Source organism: Ursus maritimus, unplaced genomic scaffold (genome assembly GCF_017311325.1).
Source record: "Ursus maritimus isolate PB19 unplaced genomic scaffold, ASM1731132v1 scaffold_2, whole genome shotgun sequence".
Lineage (NCBI taxonomy): Eukaryota > Metazoa > Chordata > Mammalia > Carnivora > Ursidae > Ursus > Ursus maritimus.
The window spans coordinates 102,547,131-102,560,558 of record NW_024424452.1 but is presented as its reverse complement, the minus strand read 5'-3'; the positions used below and the strand labels follow the sequence as shown (position 1 = coordinate 102,560,558).

General features: G+C 54.0%; 1 protein-coding gene and 1 long non-coding RNA gene across 3 annotated transcripts; one reads left to right on the top strand and one right to left on the bottom strand.

Moving 5' to 3' along the window:
- Nucleotides 1-2,654: 2,654 nt before the first annotated feature.
- On the bottom strand, nucleotides 2,655-4,781 carry LOC121104051. Of its 2 annotated transcripts, XR_005836434.1 has the most exons (4): nucleotides 4,688-4,781; nucleotides 4,351-4,471; nucleotides 3,794-3,946; nucleotides 2,655-3,653 (listed from the first exon to the last, which is right to left on the bottom strand). It is a non-coding gene; the product is annotated as an uncharacterized LOC121104051 (long non-coding RNA). The 2 variants fall into 2 exon arrangements; XR_005836433.1 differs by having other exon boundaries at nucleotides 4,351-4,781.
- Nucleotides 4,782-4,906: 125 nt separating this feature from the next.
- On the top strand, nucleotides 4,907-12,440 carry CHI3L1 (chitinase 3 like 1). Its single transcript, XM_008685138.2, has 10 exons — nucleotides 4,907-5,034; nucleotides 5,309-5,338; nucleotides 6,279-6,480; nucleotides 6,993-7,049; nucleotides 7,820-7,970; nucleotides 8,794-8,918; nucleotides 10,074-10,197; nucleotides 10,674-10,856; nucleotides 11,456-11,572; nucleotides 11,804-12,440. Exons 1-10 carry the CDS (start codon nucleotides 5,010-5,012, stop codon nucleotides 11,942-11,944), a joined length of 1,155 nt encoding a protein of 384 aa, XP_008683360.2. The 5' UTR covers nucleotides 4,907-5,009; the 3' UTR covers nucleotides 11,945-12,440.
- The last annotated feature ends 988 nt before the right edge of the window (nucleotides 12,441-13,428 follow it).

Sequence of the window (13,428 nt, the reverse complement as noted above, 5' to 3'; positions counted from 1 at the left end):
GGAGAGGTGGTTCAGTCCACATTCCTGCTCCTGACCCAGCCTCAACCGTGCCTCCCACATTCCCCTCCCTGCCTCAACCACTCTTGAGATCCTTCAGTTCCTGGAACATGGCAGCCTCTTCCTACCCCAGGCTGTTTCTGTTTCTTCTGCCGCACATGCTCTTTGGCCAGACCAGTACCTTCCCTTCCCTCCCACCTCAGTTTACACATCATTTCCTATGGAAGCTTTCCCTGACCATCCATACCACTTATAAGGTCTCCCAACCCTCAGAATTATTTTGGTAAACTTCTCACAATTCTAATAAATAACTCATTATGTGATTCTTTGTTTAATGTCCATCTTCTCTGACAGACCATATACTTCAAGAGGACAGGGGCTAACTCTGTTCTCACTCTTCTTTCCATCTCTTCCCTCTCCTATAGTGCAAGGCACCTGTGAGGGCTCAGTAAGCATTGGTTGAATGAGGGCATGGATGACCAGGGTAGCATGGGGGCTTATTCAGAGTGACAAGAACTATTGAATGAGATGAATTTCATGAACATCAGGTTCCAAACTCAAAAAGAAGAGTTTGGAGTTATGGACCCTCTTGAGATCACTCATCATTCATTTATCCAGTCATTCAGCGAGTACTTTCTAAGCATCTACTCCATGTCAGTCACTGGAGATGGATACAACAGTGAATAAAATTGACCCAATCCTGTTAATATTCAAAATATACAAAGAATTGGTACAACACCAAAATATACAAAGAATTGGTACAACACCAAAAAACAAGTAATCCAACTAAAAATGGGCAGAAGTCATAAACAGACATTTCTCCAAAGGAAACGTACAGATGGCCAACAGACATATGAAAAGATGTTCATCATCACTCATCATCAGGGAAATGCAAATCAAAACCACAGTGAGATATCAACTCACACCAGTCAAGATGGCTAAAATCAACAACATAAGAAACAAAAGGTATCGGCAAGGATGTGGAGAAAGGGGAACCCTCTTGCACTGTTGGTGGGAATGCAAACTGGTGCAGCCACTCTGGGGAACAGAATGGAGGTGCCTCAAAAAATTAAAAATAGAATTACTATATGATGTAGTAATTCCACGACTGGGTATTTATCTAAAGAAAATGAAAACATTAGGGGCGCCTGGGTGGCACAGCTGTTAAGCGTCTGCCTTTGGCTCAGGGCGTGATCCCGGCGTTATGGGATCGAGCCCCACATCAGGCTCCTCCTCTATGAGCCTGCTTCTTCCTCTCCCACTCCCCCTGCTTGTGTTCCCTCTCTCGCTGGCTGTCTCTATCTCTGTCGAATAAATAAATAAAATCTTTAAAAAAAAAAGAAAATGAAAACATTAATTCCAAAAGATGCATGTACCCCTATATTTATTGCAGCATTATTTACAATAGCCAAGATATGGAAGCAGCCCAAGTGTCCATCCACAGATGAATGGATAAAGAAGATGTGATATATATATATAAATACGTATGCAATGGAATATTACTCAGCCATAAAAAGAAAATCTTGCCATTTGCAATGATGTGATGGATCTAGAGGGTATAATGCAAAGTGAAATAAGTCAGAGAAAGACAAATACCATATGATTTCACTAATATATGGAATTTAAGAAAACAAACAAACAAATAAAAGACAAACAAAAAAACAGACTCTTAAATACAGAGAACAAACTGGTGGTTACCAGAGGGGAGGTGGGCAGGGGGATGGATGAAACAGGTGAAGGGGATTAAGAGTATGTTTACCATGATGAGCACTGAGCAACACATAGAGTGGTCGAATCATATATTGTGCATCTGAAACTAATATAACATTGTATGTTAATTGTACTTGAACTTTAAAAAATTATAAAAACAAACTTCAAAAGAATTGGCCCAGTCCTTGCCTTTACTGAGTGTATAGCCTAGTGAGGGAGGCAGACATTAATAAGACATCCACACGCAAGATGTAGAATTATAACCCCATCGGGTAGTAGGAAAAGGGGTACAAGGTCCTCTGACAGCCCCACTAGGAGGGTTTCCCTTGCCAAGGAGTCTGCCTTTTGGGCAGGTGCTTGCCGAGCTGCAATCTGAAGGATGAATAGGAGTAAAGTGACCACAGAGGGACAGTCCTGGGAGACAACTCCCCATGGGTCTCTCACGTTTCTGTCCATCCTATGAAGAGAGGAACAGGCTGTCTTTGTTCCAGGCTACCTTTTTGATGATGTTTGTATAGCAAACAGCCTTAGACGATAGAAACGGTGTTTTCCCCTGGAGCCAAAGGCAGCTTCGATGGCTGTCCAGTATAATAAAGATAACGTCTCCCCGCAGGTCCAAGGAGAGGCAGGCTTACTGTGCACTGTAAAAGATTTGGGTTCTTAAACCCCTCTGCTGTGGTACAAGGCGTTGCAGGCACCTGGGCTGCTCCAATGTGACCCCCCCCCCCGCCGGAACATGGGGCCAAGGGAAGTGTGATGGGGGCCCATAGCTGGTGTGTTAAATGAAGAAAATGCAGATGATGGCCTGCTGAGTGAAGAGGCACAAGCCACTCATATGAGGTGGGCCGGTGGCACCTTTGACATCAGAGCTCCCTTTTTGGGGGAAGTGAAAACGCTGGGGTTCTTTTGACTGAAGGCGTGGTTTGAATACAGTTACACAAGGGAAGTCAAGTCAGAAGATTCTTTACTTACAAATCCCAGAAGCGAGAATAAAAGGATAAATGGCAATCAGCAGGGAGAAGGGGAGTCCTCTGTCCCAGGTCATGAGCAGGCAGGAAATAGTAGAGAGCAAGCACCTTTTACTTATAAGGTGGTTGGGGTGGAGGGCACTGACTTTTCACGGGCTCAACTCTTAAGTGGTTATTTTCAAAGTTATATCAGGAAAAACAAAGCAGGAACTTGCCGCAGGAATCCTAAGCTCAGGTCCTAATCTAAATGTCCAGACCCTGAGTGTGAGCAGAGTCTAGAAAATGTCCAGACAGCAATTCAAAATAGCTGCTTTCTCACCACAGAAAATGACACAAACATGAAATCCATGCTTCTTGCTGTGCCATGAATAGCAAGTCCTTTGTCTCTGAGCCAGGATTCTCGTGTCTTCTGCCAGAATCCATGAAACTGTGGCTGTCCCATTAGTTTGCAAACAGCATAAGACTTCAGGCCCTTCAGTTATTGATGGGCAAGTAGATGGAATATGCAAAGTCCCTGTGGTGTGCAAGGGCAGAGCAAATATGAGGATATGAAAGAAAGCATGCATGGGTGGAGTGTAGGGAAGAGGGGGACATGAGATGAGACTGGAAGGGGCTGAGCCATGGGACCCTTAGCCATTGCTGCTGAGGCAGGCCCAGGGTATCTTGGCTGTTTGTTGTGATAATGCCACTTTTCTATAGGACATGCAGAGTTAGTAAACTGGTTTGGAGAGGGGCACAGGACAACAAGGCTTGTACCACTCTGAGCCTACGAGATCATTTTTAACAAAGAAAGAGTGAAAATTGGAGTGTGTTCTTAACATACTTCACCCTGTAATGAAAATGTTTTTATTGCATACGCCTTCGTAATACTTCTTTTAAAGATTAGAGGAAGTCCACTTCTCAGCGCAATGAACAAGGAAAAGTGGTCACCGACTGGCATTGCTCTCTACCCGGTAGGGTCCAAAAGGAGGCAGTGGCCTTAAAAGGGAAAAGAAGTGACCCTTTAGTACATACAGAGTGACTCTGGACAAAGCACTCTTTATCCACCCCTTGAGGAGTTGCCCCAGTTTTACAGGCAGAGGAAGGGCGAGAAGAAGAAGGGGAGAGACCTCACTCACCAAGAGAGGTCTGTGAAACCGCGGTGGCTAATGTCGGATTATTTCCTAACATTAGGGTACAAATGAAAGGACTTTGTTAAGAAGCCCTCTGACCCACTCTTGGCTCTTGGAGTTTGGAACTTGTCACTCACTGCCTCTTCATTAATTTGCAGCCTGCAAAGAATGGAGTTGTCTTGGATCTTTGGCCAAAGAAAGTATCCCCAAACAGAGGGCAAAGCCTGAACCGCCTTCTTAAGAAGTTCCGTTCTTGCCCTGGAGTCATTCAAGGACTTGGGGGCGGGGGTGGGGGGCGACCTTGTGCGGTCTGGGTGTCAGAAGCATCCCTGAGGGAGATTATGGAGGTTCTCGATCTTCTGGGATTATCTGCTCCTGGGGGAAATCTGGAGCTGCGGGAATCGACTCCTTGGTCCTTCGCTGTAGCCCCAGGCTTGGGACAGAAGCCCTCTCGCCCCCTGGAACCGGAATTTCGAAAAGGAAGCCAAACAGCATCGGGCCTCAGAGCAGCCGGGGGGGGGGGGGGATATTTTCCATTCCTCCCCAGATTTCCCTTTAATTACCAGCACAGCTACCGCTCACAGGCTGTCCGAACTGCACCTGACTCTCGGGCCAGGCTACGGGAACCAGGCTTGGAGAGAGAAAGTCTGAAGGGGGGAGCAGGTCAGGCAGGATGCTGCGGGCCTGGGGAGAAAGAAAATAACAGCCTTGTTTGGGGCGCTGCGGGTTACAGAACTCAATTGTGCCCCATTTCCACCTGGCCGAGAGCCTTGGCGGAGGGCTGGCGATGCCAACGGAGAGGCTGCCAGAAAAGCCCGGAAACTGCAGGCCGGAAAATGAGGGGGAGGTTGTGCAGAAGGCAATGAGGAAGGTGTCTGGGAATAAGGCTGGGTCACTCACCCGGGAGCAACCAGATCGTCACCCCCGTGGGTGGCAAGTGTCTCCCAGAGACCTGGCTTAAGTTTTCAAAACTCTCCAGGGTTTCTCAATCTTCGTCTTGTGGCCCACAGTGCTCCTCCCCGGCTGCGTCCCAGCCCGTATTTCCTTCCTTGACACAGCTCAGTTCCCATAAATGGAATGTTTGGGGGCCCGTGGGAGTGGAAGGGGACAGGTATAAAGAAGAAGCGTGAGGCCCGGGGAAGAGGCCCTGTCTAAGCAGCTGGACACGGGAGCTGAGGGCACAGGACCCGGCCACACCACAGCCAGCTCTTCTGCAGCCAGGATGGCGCTGAGGGCGGCTCAGACAGGTCTCTGGGACGGTCAAGGCTGGCTCAGTTGTGGGTTTTCAGGCTAAGAGGCCCAGACAGCCCAGGGAGCCACTGCACAAAGAGGCTGGCCTCCTACCTGCTGTGGGGTGGGTAGAGTTGGGGAGGGAGGGGAAACAGAGGCACCGGAGGGAGGAGGAGGAGGAGACAGAGCAGGGCAACTGGAGTTAACCCCTTGATTGCCTGGGTGGGGGGGTGGAGCAGAAGGGAGGGCAGGAGGTCCTCGCAGGGGGTCTGACTCTGGATTTCCCTTCAGGCTTCCTGGTCCTCGTGTTGCTCCAGAGCTGTAAGTAGCCCCCTCTTTCAAGTCACAGGAGACAGGGGTGTGGTGCGGGTGATGGAGAGGAGGTCTTGGCAGAGGGGAGCACTTTGCAGTTTCTTCTGTGATTCAAATGGCTCAGAAATACTAACGTTTGTTAAACCAAGGTGATATGCGTAGGGATGTTTATTACACTGTCCTCTATTTTTCTGTATATTTGATATTTTTCAAAATAAAAGCCATTCAAAGGCTCTGGTCCGCTGGAGGCCTGGGCTCGTGCCCTGGTGGGCACCGCGGACGGGCCCAGGGGCAGCATGGGCGAGAGATGCCCGCTGTTCTTCCTCCATAACCGTAACCGGGAGGGAGGAAGAGGCTCACTCTGCAGGAGGAGGACTTGGAATGAGGAGAGGAAGAGCTTCCTGGTCCATTGGAATCATGCCCCAGCTTGGGGGAGGGGCTGAGGGGGACTGGGGACCACCACTCTGGGTGGGTTACAAGTTAGGGACACTGCCGCAGGGAGGCAGAGAAGAAGCAGAGCACCCCAGATCGACGACCCCCTGCAGGTTCCCCAAGGCTCCCCTCTGAAGGCCAAGGTCTTCTGACACTGGCTGTTTGGGGCTGGGTCCCTCCTCTCCTTCCAAGCCACCGCCTCCAGGAAGCCTCTTTACTTGCACCAAGTCCCATTTTACCTTTGTTCACCAGCCCCCAAGCTCACCGCACACAGTGCCCTGTCCTTAGTCTGCAGGATATTCATCCACTGCATTTAATTTGTTCAAAGCATTTTCAGAATAGGCCTTATTTTCATCAGAGGCAGAGGAAACCGAGCCAGCCCCTCGCGCTGAGAGTTCTAACTTGGCTCACATCTCGGCACCAGCCCCCAGTACCCCAACGGTGCTCAGGGCAGGGCTCAGCCTGAAGCCCCCTGGCTCCATCCTGGCCCAGGCACCACCCCAGACTTCTTCTCCAGGCTCTGCGTCCAAACTGGTCTGCTACTACACCAACTGGGCCCAGTACCGGGACGGTTTGGGGAGCTGCCTCCCGGACGCCATCGACCCCTTCCTCTGCACCCACGTCATCTACAGCTTCGCCAACATAAGCAGCAACGAGATCGACACCTGGGAGTGGAACGATGTCACCCTCTATAAAACGCTGAACACGCTCAAGAACAGGTTGGGCCCCAGGCTGCCCGGACAGGAGGGGATGCAGGGCTAGACTGGCTGGTCCCAGGGCAGGGTCCGTCTGCTCGGGAGGCTGCGGGACAGCCCCCGGGACCCTGGCTGGGGAATTGGAGGGCCTGGGCTTTGGTGGGAGCAGGTGATGAGGGCACGTGCTGGGCCCTACCTGGTGATGGCAGAGACAGGCTGTAGAACAAGGCGAGCCGAGCACCCCTGGGGAAGGGGAGCCCTCTCTCCTACTGGGGGTACCTCTCCAGGGAACATAGACAGTACTCATGACCCTACTTTGCCATATCCTGGCTTCCGCACTCAGGGGAAATAAAAATGGGCAGCAGACCTCAGAGTAACTTCCGCAAAGGCTATGCCTCCCAGAACCCTGAATCTCGGGGTTGGAAGGACCTCCCGCCCAACCCTGGAAGCGTGCAGCAGCCTCCCACCCATGGGACCGGCCCATGTTACATCAGTTTCACTCCACCCCCGCCCTCCTGCCTCCCTGTGCCCCACAGGAACTCCAACCTGACGACCCTCCTATCTGTTGGAGGATGGAACTTTGGTTCTCAAAGGTAGGACCCAGTCCCCAGAGGATGATGGAATGGGGGGGGAGGAGGCATAGGTCTCCCTTACCCACTACAGAGAGCCACAGGGGCTGCAGACCCATCAGGCCCGGGGGCCTAGATGGTTGTCAGGGGCCCACCCCATGTACAGAGAAAAAACCAGAGCCCAGACAGGGCGAGGGCCTTACCAAGGGTCACACAGCACATCGCCAGTGATCTTCTGACTCCCTGACAGTGCTCCATTTACCGCCTCTTAGACCTGAAAACACCGAACTTCTGGTAGATACTGCCCTTAGGGCTGGAAGGAGAGAGGTGGAAGGAATGGAAAATTGGGGAGTGTGGAGAGCTTGGGGACTCCCTGGAGTGGGTAGGGTTGGAGCAGGGCTGAAAAAGGGGGCAAGACATGGCCCTAACAGCTGCCTCTTACTGAGTGATCGCTCGGCATCAGGCACCCCGTGCATCCACGATCACAGGGGATCCCCACAACAGCACTGTGAGACATGGTAATTATCCCCACTTCACCGACTAGGAAACGGAGATGCAGATTATGGTCTTTCCAAGGCGGCTTGGCTAGTAGGCGTCAGAGCGGGGTCTGGAGCCCGGACTGGCCGCTCCAGAGCTCTGTCTGAGATGCCTAGAGGTGGGCCCCATCCCAGCCATGCCTTTCTGGAGCTCGGGGGTTCAGGCTCCGGCTTCACAGCCCTCAGAAGCCCCGTGAGATGCCCGAGGCCGCCGGCATATCAGCACTGAGCACTCTACTGGGGTGATTCGGGCCCTAGATTTTCCAAAATCGCCTCCAAGGCCAGGACCCGCAGGACTTTCATCAAGTCGGTGCCGCCATTTCTGCGAACCCACGGCTTCGACGGGCTCGACTTGGCCTGGCTTTACCCTGGACGGAGAGACAGGCGCTATTTCACCAAGCTGGTCAAGGTGCTGTCTGGGCGGGGAGAGCAGGGCCAAGGTGGGCTGTCACCAGGGGGCGGTGTGGGCAGGAGCTGTCTTCAGCGGCTGGCCCCCTGAGCGCAGGCAGAGAGGGGCCCGAGGCCTCCTGGCCGCAGGGTCCGGGGACCCGGACCGGCGAAAGACAACCTGGCCTGTGCCCTGAGATCTGACACAATAAGGAAGACATCTTGTGACCATGGTGGGCGGTGCGCTGGGGTCGTCAGAAGGTCACTAAGCGGAGCGCCCACCTCGTGGGGGAGAATTGTTATCCACTGTTTGGTCCCAAACTGATGCTGCCACTCCCCAGCTTGCACTGCCTTGGGGACACTTGGCCACATCCGATGAGGGCAGCCCGAGCATCTCCATGACCCCAGGGGCAGAGTGATTGTCTAGACAAATTGTCCACAGCACCAATATCTTTCCAATCTTAAAGACCACTAAATATAAACTGAAAGACCACTTTAATTTTGTGGTCTCATGTACCAGCAGGAACAAAACACAGACTGAAAAACAAAAAAACAAAAAACATCTGTCCTCATGGTTCCTCTAGTTCAGGGAGCAGTTACTCAACTGATAGACGTGTGTGGAGTGTGGGGGTGTGATGGGTCCAAAGTGTTTTTTAGAAGATGGGCGGATGAGCCCAAGGTGGGACCACTGACCACTCTAGCATTTCCCCTGAAGCCCTGTCAGGTTGGGGGTCCCCGCAGATGGGGAAGGTCAATGACAGGCTCGGAGACCTTGACCTCTCTCACAAGGCTCCCTCTGACGCTGCCAGAGCCTCTGTCACTCACCTGCCTCTCTCCCAACCAAGGAAATGAAGGCTGAGTTTGCGAGGGAAGCCCAGGAGGGAACGAGACAGCAACTGCTACTCAGCGCGGCAGTGTCCGCGGGCAAGGTGACCATCGACAGTGGCTACGACGTCGCCCAGATAGCCCAGTGAGTCTCCCGCCGCCCCCCACCCCCGGCCCAGCGCTCCACGCAGAATCAGAAGACTGGATTTCTAGTCCCCGTTCTTCCAAAAACTTCATGTGTCGCCTTGAGCAAGTCACTTCTGCTCTCCATGCCTCAGTCTCCCCATCTGTCAAATGGGGCACCGTAATCCCTGTGCGTCCGTTTTTCACATCGGGAATTGTGCTAACCAGTAGAGAGAGTTTCTATGAATGCATTTGTGGAAAAGGAGGTAGGAAATGACATAGAAACCGGCCAGCCGCCATGGGGCGTTATCTCCGTTCCGGGCACCCCCCACCCCCAGCTCCAGTCACTGGAGACACAGCGCAGCAGCAGTACACTTTGCATTGCTAGATGCCTCGGGGTGCAGACACACACACAGGCCACCCCTCCCCTGTCCACCCCTCCTCTTCCTCACCCTGCCCCTTTCTGCGCGTGAGGATGAGCAGTTCACAGCCCCGCGGGCTGATGTCTCAGTGGAATCAAAGACATGGATCTTAGGAAACCCGGGAGTAAAGAACAAAGGCTCTTCACTATGACTTTCCAGAATCTTCTTTATGATCTTGGGGCGGTGTAGAGTCAGTGTTTAAATTGATCACTTAGGAGGTGGGAACTAGGTGACCGTCATCCATTTGCCCCAAACATCTGAAGCTCATAGTCATGCAACGCACGTGCGGTCCCTCTCACGCGGCTCTGTGTGTGTGTGTGTGTGTGTGTGTGTGTGTGTGTGTGTAAGCCTTCCTCCCCACTCCAGTGGATCATAGGTTCAGGCCATCCTTTGGTCCAGCTCTTTCCCCACCAGGCTGTCTGTTGATGTCACTCTTAATCTGCTTTCACTGAGATGAACGTGGCAGGTGGCAGACGTGGAGAGTGGACGGCAAGACAGAGGCCAGCTCCCGATTGTGTGCTGGGGGCATAACAGAAGAGCTCCCTTCTTGCGTTAAATGCACCTGTGGGGCTCTGAGCCCACTCCTGGGTGCGGCGCAGGGGAAGCAGCCCGGCAGCCCAGACAGTGACTCACAGGGCTCTACGGGGCTGCCTCTGGGTTGCCTGCCCGCCCGGCTCCCATTGTGCTGGGGTGATGGGTGTGAGGCCAAGAGCCTTTCTTATTTCCTGCCTCGCCCTCTGACTTCTCTTCCCCAGATACCTGGACTTCATCAACCTCTTGAGCTATGACTTTCACGGAGCCTGGCGTCAGACCACAGGACATCACAGCCCCCTGTTCCGAGGCCAGGAGGACGCGAGTTCTGACAGATTCAACAACGCTGTGAGTGCCCGGAAGGAGGGTGGCTGGCCGGGAGGGGCCACGGAGACCTGCCACCTGCCAGCGCTCACACACCAGCCCGTGCCCCTGAGGAATCCTGCAAGGGAGGGCTTGTGGCACCCACTCCACAGATGAGGAAACTGAGGCCCAAAGTCTGTGAGTGCTCCATGCCTGCAGAAGGGAGGAGGCGGGAGTCCGGTCTAGACCAGCCTTGCACTTACTGTGTAACCTGAGCCGATTACCTGATTGGCTGCCAATAGTAATAATCCCTTCCTATACCTAAGACCATCTTTTCGAGAACACAACTACAAAATGCATTTTAGACTGCCATTATCAGCTCTCAGGAGGAAGCGAGTCCCAGACGCTGGGTGCGCCTGGAACTCCACCCGTCCAGGCGGCAGAGGGAACTGTACAGTCTTGCCCATCCTGCAGCCCCAGCACCGCTAACAGCTCCTCCCCTCTCCCCCACCCCCTCCCAGGACTATGCCGTGAGCTACCTGTTGAGGCTGGGGGCCCCGGCCAATAAGCTGGTGATGGGCATCCCCACCTTTGGGAGGAGCTTCACTCTGGCCTCCTCCGAGACCAGCGTGGGAGCCCCGATCTCAGGGCCCGGATTACCAGGCCGCTTCACCAAGGAGAAGGGGACCCTGGCCTACTATGAGGTATGAGCGAGGGAGAAGGTAAAATCCCCACACACCCAGAGGCCTTGAGGCAGGTGAGCCTCCCACCCCACCCCCCTTTGGCTCCTTTGGGAATAAAAACATATGTTCCTGTGAACCTAGCACCCTGAGGGGGAGGAAGGGGGGAGGTCAGGCCTCTTGCTACTAAGTCTCCTGCAGGCATACCTGGTCTGTACCCCCAAGCTCCCAGACACCCCTCTGGCCCTCGTTGAGGTTTTCCTGCCTGCCCAGAAAAGAGCAGTGGCCAAAAGGAGGGTTCTTTTTGGACCCTGCCCCTGCTGCTCTGTATCACCTTGGGCCAGTTCTTATGTCAGCCCATCACTTCCCACATCCCTGTTTAAGATGCCAGAAGCAAATCAGAGTCCCCTTCATGCCCTCAGGCTACAGCACCCCCAGATCCCTGGGACATTTGCACCTAGTTTACATACATTTGCATAAGGACTGCAGTCTGGGGGCTCGGGGCAGATGTCCTGAGCAGAATGACACAAGGGGCTGAAAGAGATTTGGGGACTGGCATCTCCCTGGTGACCTGCACCGTCTCACCCAGCTCTCCATGCCACCTTGCCCTGTTCTCTGCTCAGATCTGTGACTTCCTCCACCAAGCCACAGTCCATAGACTCACTGGCCAGCAGGTCCCCTATGCCACCAAGGGCAACCAGTGGGTGGGGTACGACGACAAGGAGAGCGTCAAAAACAAGGTAGGTTCTCCAGGCCACCCCCCAGGATGAAACGGGAGAGGGAGCCCCTGCTCCAAGCAGCCAGATTCAGGTCCCCTGCACTGAGGGCGGTGCTGGGTCGTGGTGGTGGGGTGGCTCAGGTCTTGGGTGCCTGCTGTTCCCTTCCCTAGGCAGGGGCCCAGGAAGCACGTTCGCCCCGGCACGCTCTAGCCGGGGAACCCAGCTCTGCCCCCTCCGGGTCTTCCCTGCCAGGTGCAGTACCTGAGAAACCGGCAGCTGGCCGGTGCCATGGTGTGGGCTCTGGACTTGGATGACTTCCGGGGTGTCTTCTGTGGCGGGGGTGTGCGCTTCCCTCTCACCAGTGCCATCAAGGACGCGCTCATCAAGGCTTAGCCCCTGTCCTGCACACAGTGGGGCGAGCAGCATTCCTGCCGGCCCGGAGCCTCATCGCCCGCCTGCTGAGTCCCCGACTGAGCCTCAGTCTCCCTCCCTTGGACCCCATGTGGAGGGCCACAGAAGAGCCATCTGAGCTCAGCTCCAGTGGACCAGCAGATAGAGGTGGGGCCGTGGGCAGCTAAGGCCTGGGGGCCAGCACAGTGTAAGACACGGGGTCAGCACACCCCTGCTGATTTGTGAAAATGTTCAATGATCCCAGACCCACCCAAGGAGATATCTTGGACTCCCTTACTCCCAGGCCTTCTTGCCAAAGGACACCATTTGGCCAGCACAAGTAGCCAAGCATCTCTCATGGAGCAGCCGCCACGCTAATTACAGCCTCTGCAAAGCCCAACTTGAAACCTGTGCTCGGGAACATTAGCACGTCTCCCCTCCCGCTTCCCTCTCCTAATTCCACGGCTGCGGCTCAGTAAAGCTCCAGGGCTTCACGTGTGCTGGCGCTTGCTTCAGTCTCTTTGTGGCCCCCTGGGACCCCCTGGGCTCCCCTCCCTCGTCTCTTCTGGATTCCTCTCTCAGCCTTGGGGGCTTGGAGTTTGTAGAAGGTGCAGAAGGCAAGGCTACCCTGGCCTCCGTTGGGCCCCAGGGAGCCCCAAAAGGAGGCCAGCCTCCCCAGGTCCATCCGCCGTGGACTTAAGCCAGGAGGGCTGACGGCCTTCCAGATAGTAAAGTAGCCCAGACCTCTTGACATAGATCCTTGTTGAAAGAAGACTTTTCTGTTTCCTGAAGGCTAGCAGGTATTAGGAAAGAAGCCACATTCCAAACCTTCATTTCTTCTGAGGCCCTGGCAGGGGTAGGGAGCCAACCCAGGGCCAGGTTAGAGAGCCCTGACCCTGGCCATTCAGGGCTCCAAGGAGACCCCAATGTCCTCCTGCATGTTCTCTTCAGCCCAGGCCTGGAGTCTCCGTAGGGTGCTTGAGACGTGGCCTCCTCTGAGACTCCCAGAGATCAGTGGGTGGCCCATGACCTTAAGAAGCCCCTTCCATTAGGGGGGGCTGAAATACACCAGATGTCCTAGAGCTGCAGCTCAGCCCTCTGTCTCCCTTGTCTGTCCTCTTGGGACACACTAGGCCCTCAACCCAAGCAGAGACAAGGCTGCTTTGCTCTGACTGGCCGGGGACATGAGGTAGCAGGCAGGTGGAATGGGAATACAGATGAGACGGGATGGGCTCAGAAGACCAGCCTGTCTTGCAGCCTTTATGAGGTAGAAACGCTCTTATCAGGTTTCTGTAGAATTCCCAGGGCCCCAGGCATGCCTTGTATCCAGAGTCGAGAGACACACTCCAAAATCAAAGAGAATTTATGTGTGGATTCCCTCATGTTCCGATTATCCGTGACTTGGCCTAGTGGTTTGTGACACTGGTTTGAGGTGNNGGGAAGGAAGTACCTATTGGCCACCCTGAAATCTGAACCAGCTGGAGCTG